General features: G+C 42.5%; 2 protein-coding genes across 3 annotated transcripts in view; both read left to right on the top strand.

Moving 5' to 3' along the window:
• Positions 1-12,634, top strand: part of RNASE9 (ribonuclease A family member 9 (inactive)) — a 107,229-nt gene extending 94,595 nt beyond the window's left edge. The window contains exons 1-2 of the transcript XR_015252548.1: positions 8,652-9,006; positions 12,471-12,634. The gene's annotated coding sequence lies outside the window, so the exon portion shown is untranslated. Of the gene's footprint in view, positions 9,007-12,470 lie in introns of the transcript that reaches the window.
• A 7,093-nt stretch (positions 12,635-19,727) lies between these two features.
• Positions 19,728-23,598, top strand: PIP4P1 (phosphatidylinositol-4,5-bisphosphate 4-phosphatase 1). 2 transcript variants are annotated; one of them, XM_025920038.2, is made up of 7 exons: positions 19,728-20,237; positions 20,582-20,772; positions 21,163-21,269; positions 21,708-21,813; positions 22,020-22,072; positions 22,175-22,265; positions 22,757-23,598. In XM_025920038.2, exons 1-7 carry the CDS (start codon positions 20,096-20,098, stop codon positions 22,898-22,900), a joined length of 834 nt encoding a protein of 277 aa, XP_025775823.2. In that variant the 5' UTR covers positions 19,728-20,095; the 3' UTR covers positions 22,901-23,598. The 2 variants fall into 2 exon arrangements, with proteins under 2 accessions (XP_025775823.2, XP_025775821.2); XM_025920036.2 differs by having other exon boundaries at positions 19,731-20,258.
• The last annotated feature ends 87 nt before the right edge of the window (positions 23,599-23,685 follow it).

Here is a 23,685-nt window from a genome sequence, read left to right on the forward strand (position 1 = left end):
ACTTAATCTGCATTCTTTGCAGAGCTGGAACCTGATTCGCGCCGCACCCTACTCCCTGGGGAAGTCTACCAAAGCATCCCTGCACCCTCTTTCGTCCTCAGGGCCGAAGTTTCCCTCAAGGAAGCCTATTCGACATGAGGGCTGGAAGCCGGAAGAGAGCCCCGAAAACCTTTTATCTGGAATCTCATTCCCGATTGTGTCTAGAGCAAACCATGAGGGATTTGAAAAGAGAAAAATTTAAACCTTGTATCCTGCAACTCCAGAATAAAATTAAATGAGCCTGTGTCTGAGATGTGTCAAACAAAATTTGCATCGAGGCGGCAAATTTTTTTTGCAGTCCTAGGAACTGCAATTTGGAAGACTTAGATTTGGGAGGAAAACCAAATAGTGCTCCACTGACGGGGGGAAAAAGCAGAGGGTCTTTAAAGGCAAAAAAAAAAAAAAAAAAGGGGGGGGTGCAGAGGGGGGATTCCAAGAAGACTTACATATGATGTAACTTACAATGATTAGCTAAAACAGTCTAATTTCTGTTAAATTTCCAGCTTGCTTTCTGGGACTGCAGGAAGCCAAGATGTTGCAGTTTGGCAGTGAACTATACTTAAAGTTCATGTTCCCTGCAGAGGTGGACTTGCATAAGCCCCACTTCCCTAATGGCCTTCTGGCTCCGTTTTTCCTAACAGCAGTGATTCCATTTCAATTTTTTCTTTTCATGTTTTCCCCTTTTGACCAAGATCTTTCCTTGGAAAGCATTAATGATCAACCATTGGATCATCTGTTGTCTACCTATCTAGGAAGGTTTATTCCTAGAAGGTCATGTCCCACAGAGGAGGGAAAATGAAATGTTATAAAGAATGTCACTAAGACCATACAGTCACAGCAACAAAGAGGTTTTCAGGAAGCAAGTCTTAGGCATTGTCCTCATCTTAAACGTCCATGAAGTTGATAGTTGACTTGTCTTCAGGGGTTGCCTATGGATAGCCATGGTTGATCATTTTATTTTAAGCCTTAGTGTGTCCATAATTTTGACATTTTAGATGGTCAAACAACAGTGAGACATACAAAGCATCAGTAATGTAATTATAATTAAAAAGGAACACATAAGAACAATAATAAGTATGATTATTTGTAATCCAGATCTTAGAAGGGGAGTCCTGTGGGGAGTCAACTGAAAAGGTCTGAAAACTTAAAATTAAACTGAGTTAGAGGGCTGAAAGAAACTCCTTTTAATGATGGCCAGTTTAAGTTTCCAATTCAGCCTGCTATGAGGTGTTAATCTAGTTGCGCAGCAGGAAGTATTAGCGATGGCACAGACTCAGTCAACAGCCAGGAAGTAATCCAAATCTCTTCTGTTGTCTTGTACAACTCAGGCAAGGGAATCTAGAGACCACTGAGCTCTAATGGCCCTAGCAGTGGATCAGGCTATTCTTTTTTTTTTTTCTTTTTAAAGTAGGCTCCAAGCCCAGCGGGGTCACAACCCTAGATCAAGACCTGAGCTGAGATCAAGAGTCGGATGCTTAACCAACTGAGCCACCCAGCACCCCCCACCCTGCCAGATCTGGTTATTCTATTAACAGCCTAGGGCAGATTCTTAACCATGGCCTCATTTGCAGCAGATCCCGCCAGGAAAAAGGATTCCAAAAAAGGATCCCAAAATGGATCCCCAAATCCATTCTTTCATTAGGGTTGTACCCTGTGGGAGGTCACAGTCCTGAGAATGTGTGTAGCCATTGTCTTCCTATTTGGAGGAGTTGTCATCTGGGTAGTCATTTATAATGGATAGAACTCTCTTGTTTCTATGGTAAGTGTTTAGGGCAGGAAAGATCCCTGTGACCAATTGAAGTATAGTGAAGGGAGAAATTGAATAACCTAGGAGATATTGTCCCGTTCTTTTCTGACTGTCTAGGCAGGTAAATGCCCAAGGTTGTCACTTATAGGCACAGGCAAAAATATATTCTGTGGGAGTGCAAAATATTCCTTTTTAAGTCTGATTATCAACAGACTCATTTGTAGGTATGGAGGGTAAGACAGGAGAAAACCAGGGGTCTGTTTTATTCAAGCAGCCAGATAAATGCTTCTTTTGATATCATAGCGTAATTGAAAGAACCTTGTACAAAAGAGGGTCTTACAGCCAGAAGAGTCTGTTGGAAAACTAGTCAGGCTCCAATGTGTTTTTATGAGGCAAGGGCTAGTGGCAGATAATTCTTTTCTTTTTTTAATCTTTTTTTTAAAGTTTATTTATTTATTTTGAGAAAGAGAAAGAGAGCACAAGCGGGGGAGGGCAGAGATAAGGAGAGACAGAATCCCAAGCTGGCTCCTTGCCATCAGCACGAAGCTGGACTGGAGCTCAAACTCACAAACCAAACCGTGAGATCATGACTTGGTCAAGAGTCAGTTGCTTAACCGACCGTTCCACCCAGGCACCCCTGGCAGGTAATTCTTGATGAAGTTTAGAATGAGATTGGAGGGTGACTATCCATGGGAGATGTTGCCCAGGTCAGTTCTTGGGCAGGGATTAGGGTAGGTAAAGCAAGGAGAGTTTCCCTTTCGAAGGAGGTAAGGCTATTTTAACATGGTAAGTAAGGTCAAAAGGGGCTGTCTGATTTATGGTGACATTGGAGAGAAAAGAGAGGTTGTAAACAGGGATGACCAAAGGGGCACTGTATCCTCCATAGCCTATAGTGGCCTGATGGTGGCAGATCCAACAGTCAGAAAGATTTCCTGCCTGTGCTAAACTCTGGGATATTTGTGTGACTGTTTTTCCTCTGTGACAAAACAGGGAGGAGGCATCAAGTCAGGAAAATAATTTCTTTAAATGAAATAAAGGAAAAGAAACTAAAGGAGGATAATAGCAGCACCAATTTAAGAGTAAGAAGATACTATAGTAGTAGAATGGGTTTTTAACCAAAGGAGGGATTTTACCACCAGTGGAGAATCCCAACTTTGTGTGAAAGAGCAAAGATCACAAGGATTCTTAGAAGGAACAATAATCTAAGAATTTCAACCAGCTTAATTGTCTTCATATATCATTGCAATAACTGGCATCTCTGGATTTTGTTTTGTTTTGTTTTGGGAAGTGGCAAACAATAATGTAATTAGAATAACTTAATCAAAGAGCTTTCAGCAGTAAAGGGAAATCAAAGAGCTAAACAGTGGGTAATAACTATGACAAAGGATTGATACACTGGTCTGGTCCTGACTCTTGCAAAAGCAGTTTACATCAGATGCTGGTGGCTTCCAGTCCAGGACTCAAGGAGTCACCTGGAATAAGTTTAAGTTTTCTGGAAATTGTTAGTTGGCTGCCTCTGGTAGGTAGAGAAGACCATTTAGGAGGAGGAGCCTTTTCTAAATGAGAAATATGAATCCATGAGTCAGTGCTTCCTCAGCTTGGCAGCATAAGGACTGGTTAATTAATACCTGGTATGTCCCCTTCCATCAGGGCTTAGAGCATCCTTATGAAGGTGTCTTTTTCAGCGAACATAATCTCCAGGTTGGAGGTCATGATGGTGTATGTCTTTGTTTCCCCAGGGCAAGCTATGTAAAGATTGTTCTAGAAGCTGGGAGTTAGCCTTTATTTTCTAAAAAAAGTTTTTAATGTGTATTTATTTTTGAGAGAGAGAGACAGAGTGCTAGCAGGGGAGGGGCAGAGAGAGAGGGAGACACAGAATCCCAAGCAGGCTCCAGGCTCCAAGCTGTCAGCACAGAGCCCGACGTGTGGCTCCAACCTATGAACTGTGAGATCATGACCTGAGCAGAAGTCAGAGGCTTAACTGACTGAGCCACCCAGGCACCCCAAGAAGCTGGGTGTTAGCCTTTAAAGCTTTAACAAGTTCCTTGCAATACATTAGGAATTTCCTTTAAGCAAAACTAGTTGATACATGCTTTTATCTAATCTCATAAGCCTGCAAGTAGTAAGTTCAATAAGAGATTATCTGTTCTTTCCAGGACTAGTTAAGCAAGACCAGTTGCAGAACTTTAGGCCAAGGCAGTTTAAAAGACTCTATTAGTTTAGCTAATTTAATGGTTCCACTAATACATTCTATCAATCCTAAAGATTGGGATTGACAAGCACAATGGAAATGCTGCAGAATGGGCCACATTTTGCAGATAGATTGGATTACTCAGCTAGTAAAATGAGATCCCAAATTGCTATGAAGTTCAGAGGGAACTCCCCAGGTAGGAATAATCTTTTCTAACAATGTCTTGCCTGCTGCTCTGGTGGTGGGTTTCCAACATGGAAATGAACTCAACCTACCTACTGAGAAAACATATAAATCATTGCTAGTATATATTTATATCCTTGGGAGGGAGGCAACAGGATGAAATCCATTTGCCATAGCATGAAAGGTCCAGAAGGCAAAGGGGAATGTCCCATACAAGTATGAATAGGCTTTCCAGAATTCTGTTTTGGGTAAATCTGACAACTAGGGTATACCTGTGAGATGATTTTTGGTGATGGCTTCTAGTAATATTGTCTTCCCAGTGAGACCATCTTATCAGTATTCTAATGTGTCAAATCATGTATATATTGTGGGACATGTCGGGGGATGGGTTGATAGGATCTATCCACTGATTTTATCTGAGGTCAGATTTATAACCTTGTTCTGTCCATTTCTTTCTATTTTGCCAAACAGTTAACTGTTGGGCTTCTGTTATTTTACGTTTTTGATTGTCAGCGAATTCAGGAGACATGGAAGTTGCAGGTGCCTTTATTAAAGGTGAGGGCTGACTTAAAGCTGCTGAGTTAGTAACTGCATCAGGCAAACGACTTCCTCTGCTTTTCTCTGTTTGCCATAGAGTGTCCTAAAATTTTAATTATCACCAAATTTGGGTAGTTGAATAACATTTAAAAAATTTGTAATGTTTATTTATTTTGGGGGGAGGAGGCAGAGAGAGAGGGAGACACAGAATCCGAAGTAGGCTCCAGGCTCTGAGCTGTCAGCACAGAGCCCAACGTGGGGCTCAAACTCATGAGCTGTGAAATTATAACCTGAGCTGAAGTTGGACACTCAGCCGGCTGAGCCACCAAGCACCCCAGATACCATTTAATAGATCTAATACATAAGAACTATTTTTTATTTTCTGTTTAGAAGAAGTCAAGAAACCTCTTTGTTTCCAGAGCATACCAAAATCACGAGCAACACCAAAGGCGTATGTACTATTGGAATAGATGTTAGCAGCTTTATCTTTACCTAGAAAATAGGCTCTAGTTAAGGCAAAGAGTTCTGCCTGCTGAACAGAAGTGGCCGTTGGTATGGGTTTAGCTTCAGTGGTTTCAGTTAGATATTATAGCATAACCATCTAGATAGAGACCGGTTTTATCCTTTAAATAGGATCTGTCAGTAAGCCAGATTAATTCAGCATTCTTGAGATAAATTTCCTGTAAATCAATCCAAGGGGTTAAAAGTTGATTAGTCAGCTTTAAACAGTCATGAGAGGTTTCATCAGTTGGCAGAGGAAGAAGTGTGGCCGGGTTTAAGGTGTTACAGGAAGCAATGGTCATGGTGAGGGGGCGGGGAGCAAAAGTCCTTCAATGGAGGTTAGCCTGCTGGTAGATAAGAGCTGAGTGTGAGGAGAGTGAAGCAAAGCTTCTACTGAGTGGATGGTAAGTAGAGAACCCATCACTCTTTCTTTTATGCGTTGTGGCAAGTTGGCAGTAGCTGCTGTTGGCCTCATATGAGGAGGGAGGCCCTTAGCTACTAGATCTAATTGTTGGCTCTAATAACCTATGGGCCTATGTTGATCCCCATGGCATTGAGTAAGTACACATATGGCATTTCCCATAATTTTGTGGAAAAAAAGGAAAAAAGCAACTTGTAATTAAGATGACCCAGTGCAGGTAAGTCATGAAGGCTGTCTTTAATGAGGAATCTTGAGCCTTTTTGACCAGATGAGAAGTTTAGTCTGATCAGCTTTAGGAAGAGTATAAACACTGGGCTATGGCAAAAAAAAACAAAAACAAAAACAGTGAAATCCAGTTCCTACACTACACTGCTAGTCCCCCCGATCCTGTGAGCTTTTTGTGCTATGGCAAGGGAAGGGTAAAATGCCCTGACTCCTGTCTGGATCTAGATGGAGGCCATGATCAATAATTAGATGCCCCAGTATTTAACTTGAATTTGCAACTCTGGAGTTTCTCTTTTGACATTTTATGTCCTTTTTTTTTTTTTTTTTTTTTTTGCTAATTCTCAGAGGAGATGGACAGTGTCTTCCAAGGATGTCTCTTCTGAGGGGGAACAGAGGAGGAGATCATACACATATTGCAAAAAGGAAGAATTCTGAAAAAAAAAAAAAATGACATCAGCAAATCAGCCTTCAGAATTTGAGAAAAATAGGTAGGGCTTTTGGTATAGCCCTGAGACATAACAGTCCAGGTAAATTGTTGATTTTCCCATGTAAAGGCAAACAGGTATTGGCTTTCAGGGTCGGTACAAAGATCTATGACAGTGAAGGTTGTGCTTTCTGGAGATAAGACTGAAAGTAGAGTATGAAGATTTGGCACAACTGGGTGCTGAAGAATAAGGATATTGTTGATAACTCTTAACTTCTGAACAAACCTCCATTCTCTTCCATGGGATTTTTGTACAGGAAGGAAGGGGATATTACAAGGGCTTGTATATTGAAGAGTTAGGCTTTGTGTGTGTTTTAAAAAAATTTTTTTGGCCTTATTTAATATATTCCTCAATTATGGGCTTGATTCCTTGAACAGCCTCTGTATATAATGGATGTTGGCAGGGGCACCTGGGTGGCTCAGTCGGTTAAATGTCTGACTTCAGCTCGGGTCATGATCTCACAGTTTGTGCGTTTGAGCCCCGCATCAGGCTCTGTACTGACAGCTTAGAGCCTGGAGCCTGCTTTGGATTCTGTGTCTTCCTCTCTCTCTGCTCCTCCCCCGCTCATGCTCTGTCTGTCTCTCCTTCAAAAATAAATAAATAAAAACATTTTTAAAAATGGATGTTGGTAAATATTTGTCAGAGGCTTTCTTTCATCCACTAGAATTTTTATAGGTGGTGCAGAGTGGATGTGGCCTCTATCAGTGGCATTTTTTTGCCCAAAGTTTCTCATGGATAGAATCTTGGAGAGAGATGGGTGTATGAGCTATGTTATTAAAGAACACAGGGACAGGGGATACCTGGCTGACTCAGTCCATGGAGCATGCAACTCTTGATCTCAGGGTTGTGAGTTTGAGCCCCACGTTGAGTGTAGAGATTACCTAAACATTTAAAAAAAAAAAATCTTAAAAAAAAAAAAAAGATAAAGAACACAGGGACAGTAACCAAGAAATCATCTTGAGATTTTTCATCAGGTTAAAATTTAAAAATATTTCCTTTTTTTGGAAAAAAGATGTGTGTCAATTGTTGTAATTGCATGTTCCTAATTTGGGTTGCTTATACTTGAGTATTTAGGGCTTGTGTGGGTTTCTTTTTTGTATCTTTTTGAATAGCTTTGGAGAGCTGCCCAGCAGTAATTAACTAGGTCATGGAATTTCATAGTAGCCCAGTTAAGTTGCAGGGGTGGTTTTTGTTTTTGTTTGGTTTAAGTTGCAGGTTTTGAAAAATTAATTAATTAATTAAAAATTTTTAAATCTGAGTTGCAGGTGCCTCTTGCAAACCTTCAATAAAAGCACAATTTAACAAGGTGGAGGTGTGATGGTCAACTTTTTCAATGCCAGATAATTGCTTAAAATTTTTCTCACATCTTTCAAAATCATACAAAACCCATTCATCAGATCTTTGGACACATTTTTTGGATTTTTTTCCAGGTCAATAGAATGGGGAAAACCATCAAGAATCTCTTTGTGGAGTCTTTTAGCTAATTTTGAGGCTTCTTTCATGTCTACAGCCTTTTTGTGGGGAAATCCAATAAAAGATCTGTCCATACTCCTTTTTGCATCCATTCTCTAGCAAGTCTTTCATCTACTAACATGAGAATGAGCTGATAAAGATCAGAGAATCCTGGCTTATAAATTTGGACTACAATCAAGAATTGTCTAGCAAACCCAATAGGGTTTTCTCTAGGGTTAGGAAACTCCTTGGTAATAGCTCATAGTTCAGCTTTACTCCAAGGAGAACGAGAGAACTGGGATCCTAAAATATCATCTCCTGGCTTAACTATAAAAGATGCTACAGGTAGGGGTGGGTCCTGAGAAGTCTCCAGATAATCATAGAAAGGAAGTTCAGCAAGAAAATGAGAGAGGGATGGTGGACAGATAGGCAGTGGGGAGCAAATGGAGGAAGTGATGGAGCAGCAGAAGACTCTTCGAGTTTAGTAAGTCTCTGAGACAATTCAGAATTTACCTTAGTTTAGAATTAGTATCCTGGAAGGAAGCAATTTTTGAGTCATGAACACATTTTGAAGACTTGAAATGATAATTAAAATAAGCTTCCCATGGGGCACCTTGGTGGCTCCATTCGGTTGAGCACCCGACTCTTGGTTTCAGCTCAGGTCATGATCCCAGGGTCATGGGATCAAGTTCCACATCAGGTTCCTCGCTGAGTGTGGAACCTGCTTCTGATTCTCTCTCCCTCTCTCTCTCTCTCTCTCTCTTCCTCTGCCCCTCTCCCCTGCTCACTCTCTCTCTTTCACAAACAAATTCCTCATATGGATTATTTAGTCTTCTATTCTTTCTCTAATTGATTGCACATATAAACTAACATAGGAATTTTGAAAGAGCCCCAGGTTGGCCAATTAAATTTTAAATCATCCCAGGTAATCATTGTCCAGAGAGACAGGAATTTGCAAGATGAGGACCCATAATTCTTATATATAAAACTAGTAGGATTTCCAGAAGAAGGCTGCCCAGCAGCCTATCTCTCAAAAAGCAAACTGCATTTTCAAGAGGAACTAAGTACTCACCAGGGCAACAGACAGGAAGTGAAGTCCTGAGAACAAAAGTGGCAACAGAGGACACTCAAAGCAGAACCTCAGACTGGGAAATTTGGATTACAAGAAGACTTATCAGACTCTGACTGGGACCACTGGGGAGATGACAGGGCACAACGGACCCTTGTAAGTACCTCATTTGAATCTATGAGAGAGCCAGAGGAGGGAGATGAGATGCTCTCCGGTCCCACTTTGTAATGTCAAACATTTGTAATGTCAAACAAAATTTGCAGTGAAGCTGCAAGGCAAACAAAAATTTATTTGGGGACTTAAGAATTGCAATTTGGGAGACACATATTGGGAGAAAATCCAAACTGTGCTCTGCTGATGGGTAAAAGCAGTGGGTCTCTAATGGCAAAAAAGAGCATTCCAAGATGGCTTACATAAATTGTTTTGCAAAATTATAATTGGCTAAAAGAGTCTAATTCCTGTTGAATTGCAGCTTTCCATCTGGGGCTGCAAGAAGCAGTATATTGCAGTTTGGCAATGAACTATATTTATTATTAAAAAAATTTTTTTTTATTTATTTATTTTTGAGAGAGAGAGACAAAGTGCAAGTGGAAGAGGGGCAGAGAAGACACAGAATCCAAAACAGGCTCCAGGCTCTGAGCTGTCAGCACAGAGCGCGATGCAGGGCTCAAACTCACCAACTGTGAGATCATGAACTGAGCGAAAGTCAGACACTTAACCGTCTAAGCTACCCAGGTGCCCCAGGAATGAACTATATTTAACGTTAATGTTCTGTGCCCAGATGGCCTCGCATAAGCCCCACTTCTCTAGTGGACTCATAGCTCCATTTAGATGTGCTTTCTTAATAGGATTGACTTTATTTCAGGTTTTTTCCCTTGTGAGTCACATCCTGGAGAAAACAAATAGGGTAAACCTTAGAAACTGTGCTGAACTGGAGGTTACAGAATTTGGGAAAACGTATCAACTCTAAGTCCAGGACCCATATGGGGAGAAGAAAAAGTTGTCAGGGAAAGAATTCCTGGATCTTTAAAACAAAAAGAGAAAGGGTGGGACTGGGGTGGGGATGGTATAGGGATGTGACCGGCAAATGCAGACCATCCATTCATTGACACAATACTGGTTCCAAGCAATTCAGATAACTAAGGAACTCCTCATAATAGAACTATACAATATAGCACCTTTGTAAGAGCTCAGCTATTCCTCTCCCCTCTTTTGCAAGTTTAATTAAGCTTACATAAAATTACAAATCAATGGCCCTTGCTTAGCTATCAGAATCCCCCATCTGTTTCCAGTTTCCTGAACACAATTTTTCCTGTTTGCCATTTTACCCACCTTACCCACTGCTATGGTCCAAGCCACTGTTTCCCAGCCCTGTTTCTGTCTCATTCATAAAACTGAGTCCAGTACCAAATGAAGGGTATATTCTATCATCGTTATTGTTGTTATGCTATTATTATTATTATCCTTATTCATTGAGTAATTTTAGCAAAGGTAACAACAGGGTAATCTAAAAGTAAAGTTCACCTTCGTAATGAACATGAACAATTGAAACATTGAAAGCACAATTTTTTAAAGTTTATTTATTTATTTATTTTGAGAGAAAGAGAGAGAACGAGCAGGGAAGGGGCGGGGGTCGTGGGGACAAAGGATCTGAAGTAGGCTCTGCGCTGACAGCAGACAGCTGGATGTGGGACTCAAATTCACAAACCAGGAGATCATGACCTGAGCTGAAGTCAGACACTTAACCGACTGAGCCACCCAGGCATCCCTGAAAGCACAATTTTAAATGATGGATGAGATCAGTCCTAAGTAAAAATCATCCCCAGGAAATATTCATCTATATTTGATTGGCGAAAGTTTTTTTTAATTGCCCAAATCCAATCCAGTTTACACAAAAGACAAGAGTATGACATAATTATATTTAAGAAAGTGCAAACTTAGTCAATTAATTTTATGGACTGTCTAAAGTAAGTGTATATAAACCAAAAGAAGATGATCTATGATAAATCTACAAAAAGAAAAATGGGGGACCAGCCTCAGTCTTCTGTAATGTTTCCACAGCATCACGTGGGGAAGGGTGTGTGTATATATATATATAATGTTTAATATATATATATATATATATATATATATATATATATATAGAGAGAGAGAGAGAGAGAGAGAGAGAGAGAGAGAGAGAGAAAGAGAGACATAAACATTCTGGCCACCAAAGAAATGTACTGTTATGTGACAGGCAAAGACAGTTTACCAGACTGCTCCTTGGCCAGGGTGACATTACCTTTAGAACTTCACAACATACTTTATTCTGAATTCAAGTTCAGCAACCCGCCTCCAGCACAATCACTTAGACCCCGAATCTCATTGGTTTCACCCATGACCCAGAGAAGAGTCTACCCTATGAGACTCAGCAGGCCTCCTCAGACCACATCTTTATCTTGTGGCCTATCCAACAAGAGGGCTCAGGGTCCAGGTCACATCAGACCCTACCTTGAATCCCATCCTACCCCTAACCTTGGCTAGTTTACATCTCTTACTGCCTACCTCACAAGTTTTTGACCTCTAAAGGGCACAGACTCAGGCATTTTGAGTGTGTATATCTGCTGCACTGTGAACACTGTATACAGCAGATACTTAACGGTCAAATATATGAAATGTTTATTATTTCTCTTTAAGCCACCTCAAGCCAAGTCCCCATACTCTATTCATTTATGACCATTTTGATCTGTTTTCAACATCCCAGTCAAGAGGTTCCCAGTTTCTCAGTTTATAGTGCACTTAGTATCTCAGCAATTTTTTATAGCCCCCTTAGTTCAAAATAAATACTTAACACATTTACTTTTTAAGTAGTTGGTTCCTAACAACTTAGCAACCATTTAGAAAAAATAATACACACACACTGAACGAAAAAAAATATTTGTTTATATTTCTTAGATAACTGCAAATAATCCCTAAGGGGATGTGTGTGCCTGTTGGGCATTGAACAACTTCTCAAACCTTGGAATCCAATACTGCTACCCTCATTTCCTGTTCTGGGATGATTTTCATGCAGTACTTATTTTTTTTTATCAGAGGGACCTCCTAAAACCCAACTTCACAAAGATATTTTGTCATCAAAAGGAATGTTGCAACAATCTAATGTTCATATTATGAGTTACTTTGAACTGGTAGTTTGCAGAGTATACAGAGATATTGAATATGGCTGTGTTTCCCTTAAAATCTTTAAATATCCCATGGTACCCCTGAGAATTTATACCAGGACACAGAGTTTGGAAACTATGGCTCCAGTCACTCCATGCCACCTCCATTCCCAAGTTTATGTAGTATAGATGAGTAGACTCTGCAATCAAACTACCTGTGTATGAATTCCTTCTCCACCCCTCACTTACTGGCTGTGTGATCTGAGGCAAGTGAAAGTCTCATTCTGCCTCAGTATTCTCATCTGTAAGGTAGTGATAATAATAGTATTTACTGTTGTTGCAAGAAGTGTAGAAAATGCTTGTTAAGTGTTTAGATAAGTGCCTGGAATTATAGTAATTATAATTATAGTAAATTATAGTAAATGTTGGCTATTATTATTATTATTCCCCATTGTCTCTTTTTCTTTCTGGTTTCTCTAGGTCCGCCTAACCATAAATTGGGTAAGAAGAACAACCAGAGGTGCACCCAGCCCATCAACATCAACTCTTATTGTGCACTGTTCAAAACAGTAACCACTAGCCAAATGTGGCTATGTAAATGTAAGAACATTAACATGAAATAAAAACAAAAATTCAGTTCCTTAGTTATACTAGCCACACTGCAACTGCTCAACAGCCAGATGAGGCTAGTGGCTACCATTATCCATGGTAGAGAAACATTTCCATCATCACAGAAATTTTTATTGCACAGCATTGTTCTTATCTTTTCTAGACACTGCTACCCTGTATGTACCTAAAAGAAGCTAGAACTATGTCCATGAGTTCATGAGTTCAAGTCCTGCATTGGGCTCCCAGCACAGAGCCTACTTAAACAAGAACAACGATAAACAACTAGACTATACCCTCTCCCACCTCACCCAAACTCCCATACTACCCTGCATCTTGATTAACTCACTCACTCTGGGTATAACTGAAAACATTCTTTGCCCTGGAAATGGAGTCAGGGACTGTGCTGTTTTCACACAGGTATAAATTACCACTTCAGGAAAGGGGAAAGAAGAAACAGGGTATATGAAGAAGAGAAATCAAATTGGGACACTGTGGGTCACAGAAGCTAGGCCGATGTTTCTCACCCTATTCTCCACCATCTATTTAGCAACAACTTGGAAGGTTGGAAGGTTATTACTTGGCTGAAAGCCTGAAGAAAAAATGCTTCCAAATCTTTACAGTTTCTTTATATCCTTGGGTCATAGACTTTTATGAAATATTCCCCTCAAAATTCATTACGTTAAAGCTTTTACCTTGTAATCCCAATGTGACTATTTGGGGATAGGGACTTTAAAGAGGTAATTAAGGTTAAATAAGGTCATAAGGGACCCTAATCCAGTATGACTGGTGTCATAAAAAAAGGAAGAGACACCAGGTATATGTGTGCACAGACAAAAGGCCATGTGAGGACACAGTGGACAAGGCAGCTATTTGCAAGCCAAGGAGAGAGGCCTGTAGACACCTATATCTTGGACTTCAAGCCTCCAGAACTGTAAGAAAATAAATTTCTGTTGTTTAAGCCACTGGTCTGTTGTATTTTGTTATGGCAGCCCTGGCAAACTAATACACCTCTCCAATGTAAGTGAGAAGACCCCACCCCACAAGTAAGATGGCACATACCAGGGATAATATTGACACTATTCACCTGGATCGCACAGGAATCAAGCAAGCAGCCAACACCAGCCATAAACACCTGATGCCAGCCACACTGGAGTACCTCAGCTGGATATTCACCCTGGATGGGACCGCAGGAGACAGTATTACTCAGTACACAAATTCACCTCAAGATGGTGCTTAAGTTTGTTCATTCATTAATTTAATAGCCATTTATATAGCAACCTCCATGTGCCAGGCATTGAGCATAAAAAAAAAGACTCCATCCCAAATACCGTGTATTCTGCCACCTCTGTGCTTCTTCCTTTTTCAATCTGGCTGGCAAATGATGTGAGTGCAGAAGCATTAAACTGTAGGTCAGAAGAACTGGACTTTTAGTCCCGTTTCAATCTCCCACTTAGTTTAAGTAACTATAGCTTACAGAACCTCCGTTTCTATATCTACAAAATTAGTCTTGCCTTCCCTGTCCATCTTGTAGTGGGTTTTGAAATCAAAATATAAAAGTGCTTTATTAACTGGGAGCAAGTTACAAATATTATCATTACTTTTTGTAATTCTCTGCCTGTTGATCTACTCGAGACAGAGCTCAGATCCAAGTTATCCATGCACAATAATATAATAATCCCTCTTTATAGTTCTAAAGTTTTCTCTGGCTGCTCTGGCTGGAAGTGATTTCTTCTTTCCCTGAACTTGGATGATACTGTTTAACTCATTTGGTGTGGAGCACATTTTGCATCATGAATTTCTCTTATTCATATTTTTCCACGTAATAAAAGATACTCATGTTGATATTTTGTACGGTGACTTTTCACATTATGTCTCCCTAACAAGAGTGTGCGTTTCTTAAGGAGTGTCTTTCACAAAGAGTAGATATTTAACAAATATGCGTAGATGTACCAATCGCTTCAATTTTACCATCTGTAGTAGGTCAAAAAGCATGGCCACCATATTTTGCAGCTCCTCCCATCAAGGTGTGAAGTCCATTTCCCCATGCCTTGAACCTGGGCAGCCTTATGACTTGCTCTAACCATTAGACGTAGTAGGGATGAAGTTGTGCTAATGCTGGAGCTAGGCATAAAGATGTCTTAGAGCTTCTCCTTTCACTCTGTTGGACCATTGCCCTAAGCACCGCCATGCCATAAAGAAGCCCCATCAGGCCAGCACATTCAGTTGCCAGACATGTAAGTAAGGCCATCTTGGACCATTCAGTTGTTACCAGTCACCACTGCACACTCATGAATGAACCTGGGTGAAACCAATGAAAGAACCATCCAGCCAACATGCAGAATCAGAAGTTAAAAACATACATCACTTTGTTTGGCGCTGTTTGTTGTGCAGCAACAGACAGCTGAAGAGCAGAAGAAGTATTTCTTCCCTCCGGGTAGGTAGGATTTTTCTCTATCTCTTTTATGGCCTTTCTCACAAATTACAACCTTGCTTTCTGGGTAATTACCTTCTGACCACTACCAGATTGTAATGTCATTGAGGGTGAAACAACTTATTGGTTTTAGATTTCTCCTAAAATACTATACCCAGAACTGTAGGTAGTAGGTGATGAGTCCATTTGCAGAATAAGTAATGGCTCCTTCCAAGGGAGTCTTGAAATTCAAGTCCCAGAGGAGTTTATTATAAAGTAGTTTTCATTATGAGAGCACTTAGAGAGCCACTGTCTTAACTCTGTCCCACAGCCTAATAGGGGTGGTTAGTGTGTGGGTAGAGGTTAGTATGGCATGGAAAGAGAGCTTTAACAGGACATTATTCAGGGATTATTCCATCACACCTTCCTTCAGTGCCCCCTATACCTGTCAGAACATGCTTTATATTGGTTAACATTTTCTTCTCCTTTTGCTTCTCTAGCCATACACCCCTATATTTAACCTATAATGAAAACATCACCAGGAGCCCAAACTTCTAAATGAATAAGCCATTTTACTATTCCATCCCTTTAAGATCCTTGGTAATGTATCCAATCATCCCTCTCTCCCACTTTTTTTATAAAGATAAAACTAGATTTAAAAAGGCACCAAATATGGCTTTGTCGACGGTGGAGAGTCATAAAAGGACAGATTTGGGAATATATGTATAAGCAATGTACAAATAATGAGCGCTGCTCCATTCTAGAGTGAACACTTGAACTTCCGTGCCAGAAACACCAGAAAGAGCAGTAAACTTGCCTGTCCCCCTGTAGAGCCACAAACCCTTCCTCTTTTGTATCCAGAGTTTCCTTAGTTCATTAAACGCCTGTGGGACCCAACTGGTGGATGGATACCAGTGTCTAAGTAGAAGCTGGTATCCACAACCTGGGAAAGTTGTGTCTAAAAATCAGAACCCAAGTAAAGTCTCCAGCTCCTGTAGCAATCACAAATGCTGGGACAGCAGCAGTTCCTTTATCATTAAATATGTGGGGTAGGTTGTACTCCCTTCAGTGTTAGGGTCAGTGGAGAGGCTTCTGGCCAAACTGGCCATGGTCCTTAGAGTTATTTTTTCAATTCGTTGTTGCTTCCCAGTTGTAAGGCAGTTACAATTTGAGCTATGACAAGGGGAAAACCCAGGTGCCATTCGGGCTCCCATAGAGACCACATGAGGTTGGAGGAGGAGGCTGGTGGGGGCACTATCCCCAACGGTTGGGTCCAGTGGATACTAATAGACCTCAGAGTTCTCCTTTGGTTTCTGGGAAGGGTGAGGTAGAACCCTCAGCTAAAGGGTTCTTCAGGAAAAGGCAGCCATGCTAGCATTATTTTCAGTTAAGGAGCCTCTACATTAAATAGACCTGAGCTAAAATGTCACATCTGTACCAATCAGATTTTTACCATGACCATGAACTGGAACCATCTCCCTTGACCTCCTAGTATTTCCTTCTCCTATGACAATGGGGTCCTTTCCATTTGCACTTGCTTAATTAGAGGAAATTATGTCAGTAACACCTAAAACAAGGAAGATCTCTTTAAGGTGACTCACTTTTAGTCTATCATCCATCATTAATCCCAAAATAATGGTATATTCACCCTACACTTATATGATTAAGGAAATTCTCCTAAATTATTCTTTTTTTTTTTTTTAACGTTTATTTATTTTTGAGACAGAGGGAGACAGAGCATGAACGGGGGAGGGTCAGAGAGAGGGAGACACAGAATCTGAAACAGGCTCCAGACTCTGAGCTGTCAGCACAGAGCCCAACGCGGGGCTCGAACTCACGGACCACGAGATCATGACCTGAGCAGAAGTCGGCCGCTTAACTGAGCCACCCCGGCGCCCCTATTCTTTTTTTTTAAACATTTATTTATTTGGAGAGAGAGAGAGAGAGAGCATAAATGGGGTAGAGGCAGAGAGAGAGAGAGAGGATTCCAAGCAGGCTCCTCTGCGCTGTCAGCCCAGAGCCCGACACAGAGCCGGAACTCACAAATCTGGAGATTACGACCTGAGCGAGAGCCGGAAGTTTAACCTATTATTCTTTTTTTTTTTTTTTTTAATTTTTTTTTTTTAAACGTTTATTTATTTTTTTGGGACAGAGAGAGACAGAGCATGAACGGGGGAGGGGCAGAGAGAGAGGGAGACACAGAATCAGAAACAGGCTCCAGGCTCTGAGCCATCAGCCCAGAGCCTGATGCGGGGCTCGAACTCACGGACCGCTAGATCGTGACCTGGCTGAAGTCGGACGCTTAACCGACTGCGCCACCCAGGCGCCCCTAACCTATTATTCTTTACATAACGAGGGGCTGCTCACCTTGACTTTTGCCCCTGCTCTATCTTGAAACTCCCAACAAAGTTGAAAGAACAAAGTAAAAAGTTCCCTAAGGGTGGGGGGAATCCTACATATGTTATCTCTGTCTAGGTACCCATTTAGTAGAGCCCTTCAATAGGTTTGAAAATTGCAGGTATTCCCTACTTTTTATAAGTTCAAGTTATGCCACTTTGCTTGTATGAAAGAGTTTCATTAGTACAGGTATACCTCAGAAATATTGCGTGCTCGGTTCCAGACCACTGAAACAATGCCAATATCACAATAAAGGAATTCAAATAAATTTTTTTTGGTTTCCCAATGCATATAAAAGTTATGTTTACACAATGCTGTAGTCTATTAAGTGTGCAATAGCATTATGTTTGAAAAAAGTATGTATCTTAATATTTTAGTGCTAAAAAATGTTAACCATTAATTAAAAATAAATTAAAAAAAACCCAAAGATATACACCTTGTCATCATAACCCACAAAAGAAAATACAGATGGACATAAAAATTTTAATGTGAAAAATTTCTGGAAAATACGGCCTAGTTGGAGCTAGGAGGATATAATTCAAAGGAGGTGAAACCAACTCAGATGTGCATTCAAGAAGGGGTCTAAAGAAATAATTCAATATTCTTGAATCTGTTTTCACTTAACAGGTATCTGAGAAGGGAAAAGCCCTTGGTATACTGACCCAAGAAATTTCTGTAATGAAGCTTACTCACATTTGTTAGCAAGTAACTCATATCTTTGAAAATTTCAGAATCTTATAATTTATTAGTGTTGCTTTTTGGAAGGATAGATTGCATGAGGCATCTGATTATTAAATAAAATTTCACTGGTGAAGAAAAGGCTAACCAATCATCTGAGCTTTCAACAAGTTGTAATCACTGATCACAGATCACTATAACCAATATACTAATAATAATGAAAAAGTTTGAAGTACTTCAAGAATTACCAAAATGAGACTCGGAGACACAAAGTGAACAGATGCTGTTGGAAAAATGGCACTGATAAATTTACTTGACACAGGGTTGCCACAGCATTCAGTTTGTTTAAAAAAACAAAACAAAACAAAACCCACAATATCTGCGAGGAGCATTAAAGCGAAGTGCACCGAAATGTGGTATGACTGCACCTGGTTTCCCTAAGCTTAAGAAATCCAAAAGAGGATTTTCACTTTTACCAGAAAAGCAAAATAGCTTTCACTGTTTTGCAGCTAGCTGTGGTGGAGGCCGTTCGCACAGAAGGAAAAGTGGCACCACCAAGCTCCTTCCCTGGGAACTACACTCAGCATTAAGCCGCCATAGATTTGAATTGTCTTTGAGCATCTGTATTTTCTCCATATATTTTGTGCATCCGTTAGCAAGATGTGTCCTAAGGTATCTGAAAACCCTAAGAGATTATTTTGGGGATTCGGGACTACTCAAATTTTTTTCCATAATCATGGTAATTGTCTTCGTTTTTTTCACTTGAGCTGAGGAAAGGTTTCATAGGACTCTACTTTCGGATATGGCTGGGTAAACTTGTGTCATCTGCTTTGCAAGTTGAGTATGGAGGATGTATAGGGATGAACAGGAGAGTGAGTAGGATTGGCTGTATGTTGAAACGTCTGAGGGGCTCACGAGATTCTCCAGTACTTGTCAGAATAACCTCCATTGGCAGTCTCCTCGCTGGGACTAAGTTGAGACTAGTCTCAAGACTGTCTCATTTTGTCAGCAAGGTTACTAAAACATCCTTGTACTTAATTGGTTAACTCGGCCAAAAAACACTTATGATGCATATGTATTTAGGACTGGCAGGGGTCATGAAACTGAGTGAAATATGAAATATCCCTGTAGTGATAGATCCAGATTCATAAAAGGTAGTTTCATAATCAGGGATGCGGAGTGAGAGGGTGGGGTCTGCAGGGCTGGTCCCTGGAGAAGCCAGTCTTGTGTTCTGTCCCAGAAGTAACTCCAGCGGGAAAGGGTGGATGATTATCTTAACATTTTAATGCATTTCCTACTGGTACATCTTTATTCCGACTTTCTACAGGTTATTTCATTGAGCAGAGCGGCTAACTCTCGCCAGCCTTTCCTCCTCTGGCTACTCAGCCCAAGCTCCAGCACTTTCACTAGAGCCACGCCCCCGAGTTCTGGACCTAAGTTCGGACCAATACAGTTGCACCTCACGAGTCACAAGACCGAGAGGCCAGCCAAAGAGGAGATGTCTTTTAGTGGTATCTTTGGACCAATGAGGAGCAATGATTATGCACTCGCTCTGCGCGCGTAACAGAGGAAGCCAGGCTTCCTGAAACAGGTGACCAGTGAGCTGAAGCAGCCTAGTCCCACCTCCTGGTCTGGAGGTAACGCGATGGGCCACGCTTCCAATGGCTCGCAGAACCTCTCGTCACGTGCAGTTTTTGCGGGCCCAGCGGCCTCCGGGAGGTCATGTGACAGTTGACGTTGCCGCGACTCTCCCAATGGAAAAAAAGAGCTGCCTTCGCAGGACCAAGAATTGATTTATCTCCACGAATAATAGCACGGCGGGGGCGGGGACAGCCTATCACGTGCTTGCGGGACGGAATCGGGCGGGGCAGGCCACTGGTTGCGGGGCGAGCTGGGCGCGCGGCGCGCAGGCGCTCTGGGGACCCGGTAGCGGCGGCGGCGGTGGCTGCGGAGACGGCGGCGGCGAATAGAGCCGGGTCCTTGGCCGAAGCAGTAGGCGGTGGTGGCGGCCATGGCGGCAGACGGAGAGCGATCCCCGCTGCTCTCCGAGCCCATCGACGGTGGCGCCGGCGGCAACGGATTAGTGGGGCCGGGCGGGAGTGGGGCTGGGCCCGGGGGAGGCCTGACCCCCTCCGCACCACCGTACGGAGCCGGTAAACATGCCCCGCCCCAGGGTAAGCCGGGGTGGGTCCAAGATGTTCCCGGGGGGGTACGCTGAGAGGCGGGAGGGGGCGGGGCCGAGGGCGGAGGCGGGGCCCAGGCGCCAGGTGCGGAGCAGTTGCACCTGTGACTGGGTGAAGCTCTCTTCTTTCCGCAATTGTTACCGGAACTTGGGAACCGAAGGGGGGTCTGAGGAAGCTGACTGAAGCACGGATTATAAGAAGCCCGCCGAGCTAGATCAGAAGGGTTGAGGACCAAAAAGAGTTCCTTGACCCCGTGGAGCATCAGTAGGGGTGTCTACAAGTGATGCCACCCTTCTTTTTACTTTCCTCTCCAGCGTTTCCCCCGTTCCCTGAGGGACACCCAGCCGTGTTGCCTGGGGAGGACCCACCCCCCTACTCACCCCTGACCAGCCCGGACAGTGGGAGTGCCCCCATGATCACCTGCCGAGTCTGCCAGTCTCTCATCAACGTGGAAGGCAAGATGCATCAGCATGTAGTCAAATGTGGCGTCTGCAATGAAGCCACTGTGAGTTACACACATCTATGAAATGGGCCCTGTTTCCTGGATCCTCTTTCTGATCTCTTGATTCTAGACCTTGATGTTCAGGTGTTAGCCGAATGGTAATCCTGAAACCCAGGTTTCAGTTCCAGGAGTCTCACATCACCATTTCCCCAGCAGCCACTCACCAGAGCTGATGTTTACCATCCTGCACCTTCATTTCTATTCTGGATACTTAAGCCTAGTCTTTATTTGCAAATCTTCTGCTATATGTTTTTCTTTCATTTCTCTGACCTGGCTAAGACCTTATCTGGCTAAGACCTTATCTCTCTGATCTCTTCTCAGAAGGTGTTTTTGGAGGAAATGGAAGGGATTGGAATTAAAGGTTTGCTTACCGATGTCCTCATTGTTCTCTAGCCAATCAAGAATGCACCTCCAGGGAAAAAATATGTTCGGTGCCCCTGTAACTGTCTCCTTATCTGCAAAGTGACTTCCCAGAGGATTGCCTGCCCTCGGCCCTACTGGTAAGAGGCATAAGGTGGGGAAGGGCATCAGTGGGAATAATTGGAAAGCCCTAAAAAGGATGAATGTTTGCAGAGCATGTAAAGGTGTTTATTTAGAAGGAGAAAAAGTTAAGGACTGTTGTACCGTTAGAATTTTACAGCCATCTTGTTCAAATCTCAGTAAAAAGACTGGGATGAAATTTATGTCCGTTAGGGAAATAGAGAGTCTAGGGGACTGGGTGAATTATCCTCAGGTAAAATGGAAGTTAGAGACCTGAAGTTTAAGTAGTGCTATTTCTCAACCTTCCCTCGGGCTAGGGTTGGGTGGGGCAGAGTATATGCCGTGTACAGAAAAGTAGAGGAATTTAGAAAGGCAGGGATTGGGAGCTATGAAGGAAGGCTAGTGTGGGCATTTTAGGATTAAAAATGATTTAAACGTAGTCTTTTTCTCCATTACAGCAAAAGAATCATCAACCTGGGGCCTGTGCATCCAGGACCTCTGAGTCCAGAACCACAGCCTGTAGGTGTCAGGGTCATCTGTGGACATTGCAAGAATACTTTCCTGGTGAGGAGGAGCATTGGGAAGCCTTGGGAGGAAGCGGGAAAAACAGAAGTAATCATGAATATATTTCTGAGTTATGATAATGAATACTGAGAAGGTCTGTTTTAATTTCCCTTCTGTTCCTTTTCCCACCCTCCCCTGCCCCAGAGCCTTCACTGGACATGACCCTGCTTGTATTAATTGGGTTCTCCCTTTTTTGTTCTCCATAGTGGACAGAGTTCACAGACCGAACCTTGGCCCGTTGCCCTCACTGCAGGAAAGTGTAAGTGACTGGAGAGTGGCATTGTTGAACTGGTAATTTTGTAACATGTACAGTAAAACCTGCAGGGCCATTGCAAGCATCAATTTGTTTGCCTCCCCACAGGTCATCTATTGGGCGCAGATATCCACGAAAGAGATGTATCTGCTGTTTCTTGCTTGGCTTACTCTTGGCAGTCACTGCCACTGGCCTTGCCGTGAGTAACCTTGATCCGGCCCTTCGTTCTTCAGCCTCATCTCCATAGCCTACAATTTGGGAAATGGCTAACCTAAAAAAAGTGAAAGAAACCGAGGGGTTTTTGTTTGTTTTGCCTTGTTTTAATGTACACATGAGCTGAAGTTGAAGGTAACTGATAAACAATCTCCATTGTTATTATGGGAGTGAAAAACAGCCATCTTCTTTATACAAAAGACAGGGCAATGAAGAAGTGGCTTAAATTAAGAGTTGCTGTTAGAATTGGCTCCCTTGTCCAACACTAAGAAACACTGACAGATGTCTGGGATTGTACAAGTTATGTACCTGCCTAGGGGAAGAGAGCACAATTGGGCCTTTAAGAAGGTCCCTGAAGGTGGATACACGTGGTTAGGCAACCAGGCACTGAAGCTTCCATTCTGTGTTGCTGTTACTAGGGCTTTTAGAAAGTGGTGAGAGATCAACAGTAACCCCATCTTCCTTCTTCTTCATCAGTTTGGGACATGGAAGCACGCTCGGCGATATGGAGGCATCTACGCAGCCTGGGCATTTGTCATCCTGTTGGCTGTGCTGTGTTTGGGCCGGGCCCTCTACTGGGCTTGTATGAAGGTCAGCCACCCTGTCCAGAACTTCTCCTGAGCTCCACAACGACACACAGACTGTGCCTGGCCCCTTCCTGGTGGGGACAGTGACACTACAAAGGGAACCGTGGTAAAAGGCTCCCTTGGCTTCTGTAAGGGGAGCCAAGCAGCTGCCTTCCTTTTCCCTGGGGAGAGGTAGGAAGGAACCAGACCCTCACTTAGGTTTGGAGGGGTAGATAAGACCACTGCTGGCCATCTGCTTTCCTCCAAGGGCTGCTGTGTTTAGGGTGAAATAGGCAAAATGTTGCCCCTAAACCTGGGTCCTAAAAGAGGGTTCTAGCCTTGTCCTTCCTATATACTCCCTGAGAGCCATTCCTGTCCCTTAAACATTCCAGGGCAGGGTGGGGGTGGGTAGCCCTGGGGGTTCCCTCCCTTTTGTGCACCATTAGGACCTTGCTGCTGCTATTGCACTTCACCAGGGGCTGGCGCTGGCCTGTCCCCTCAGTCTCCTGTCCCCCCATTCTGTGTCCCGGGGGGTGGGGATGGGGTCAGCCGCTGCTCTGTACAGACCACAGGAACTGATGTGTATATAACTATTTAATGTGGGGTATGTTCCCCTAGTCCTGAATTTCCCTTAACTCCTCCTTCCAACCTTACCCCCCAGTTGCAGTATTTAACTGAGCTGGATAAGGTTGCTCTGTCTTGGGGGAAGCTAGGGATTCATCCTGTGCTTGTAAATAAATAAGGTCATGACTATCCTTTTCCAAGTTGTTTATCTTTATATATGAAAAGATAAGGAGAATTTGTAGCCCCACAAAGGGGTAGAATACAAAGACAGCAAGG

Source organism: Puma concolor, chromosome B3 (assembly GCF_028749965.1).
Source record: "Puma concolor isolate L17-30 chromosome B3, mPumCon1.1.hap2, whole genome shotgun sequence".
NCBI classification, from domain to species: domain Eukaryota; kingdom Metazoa; phylum Chordata; class Mammalia; order Carnivora; family Felidae; genus Puma; species Puma concolor.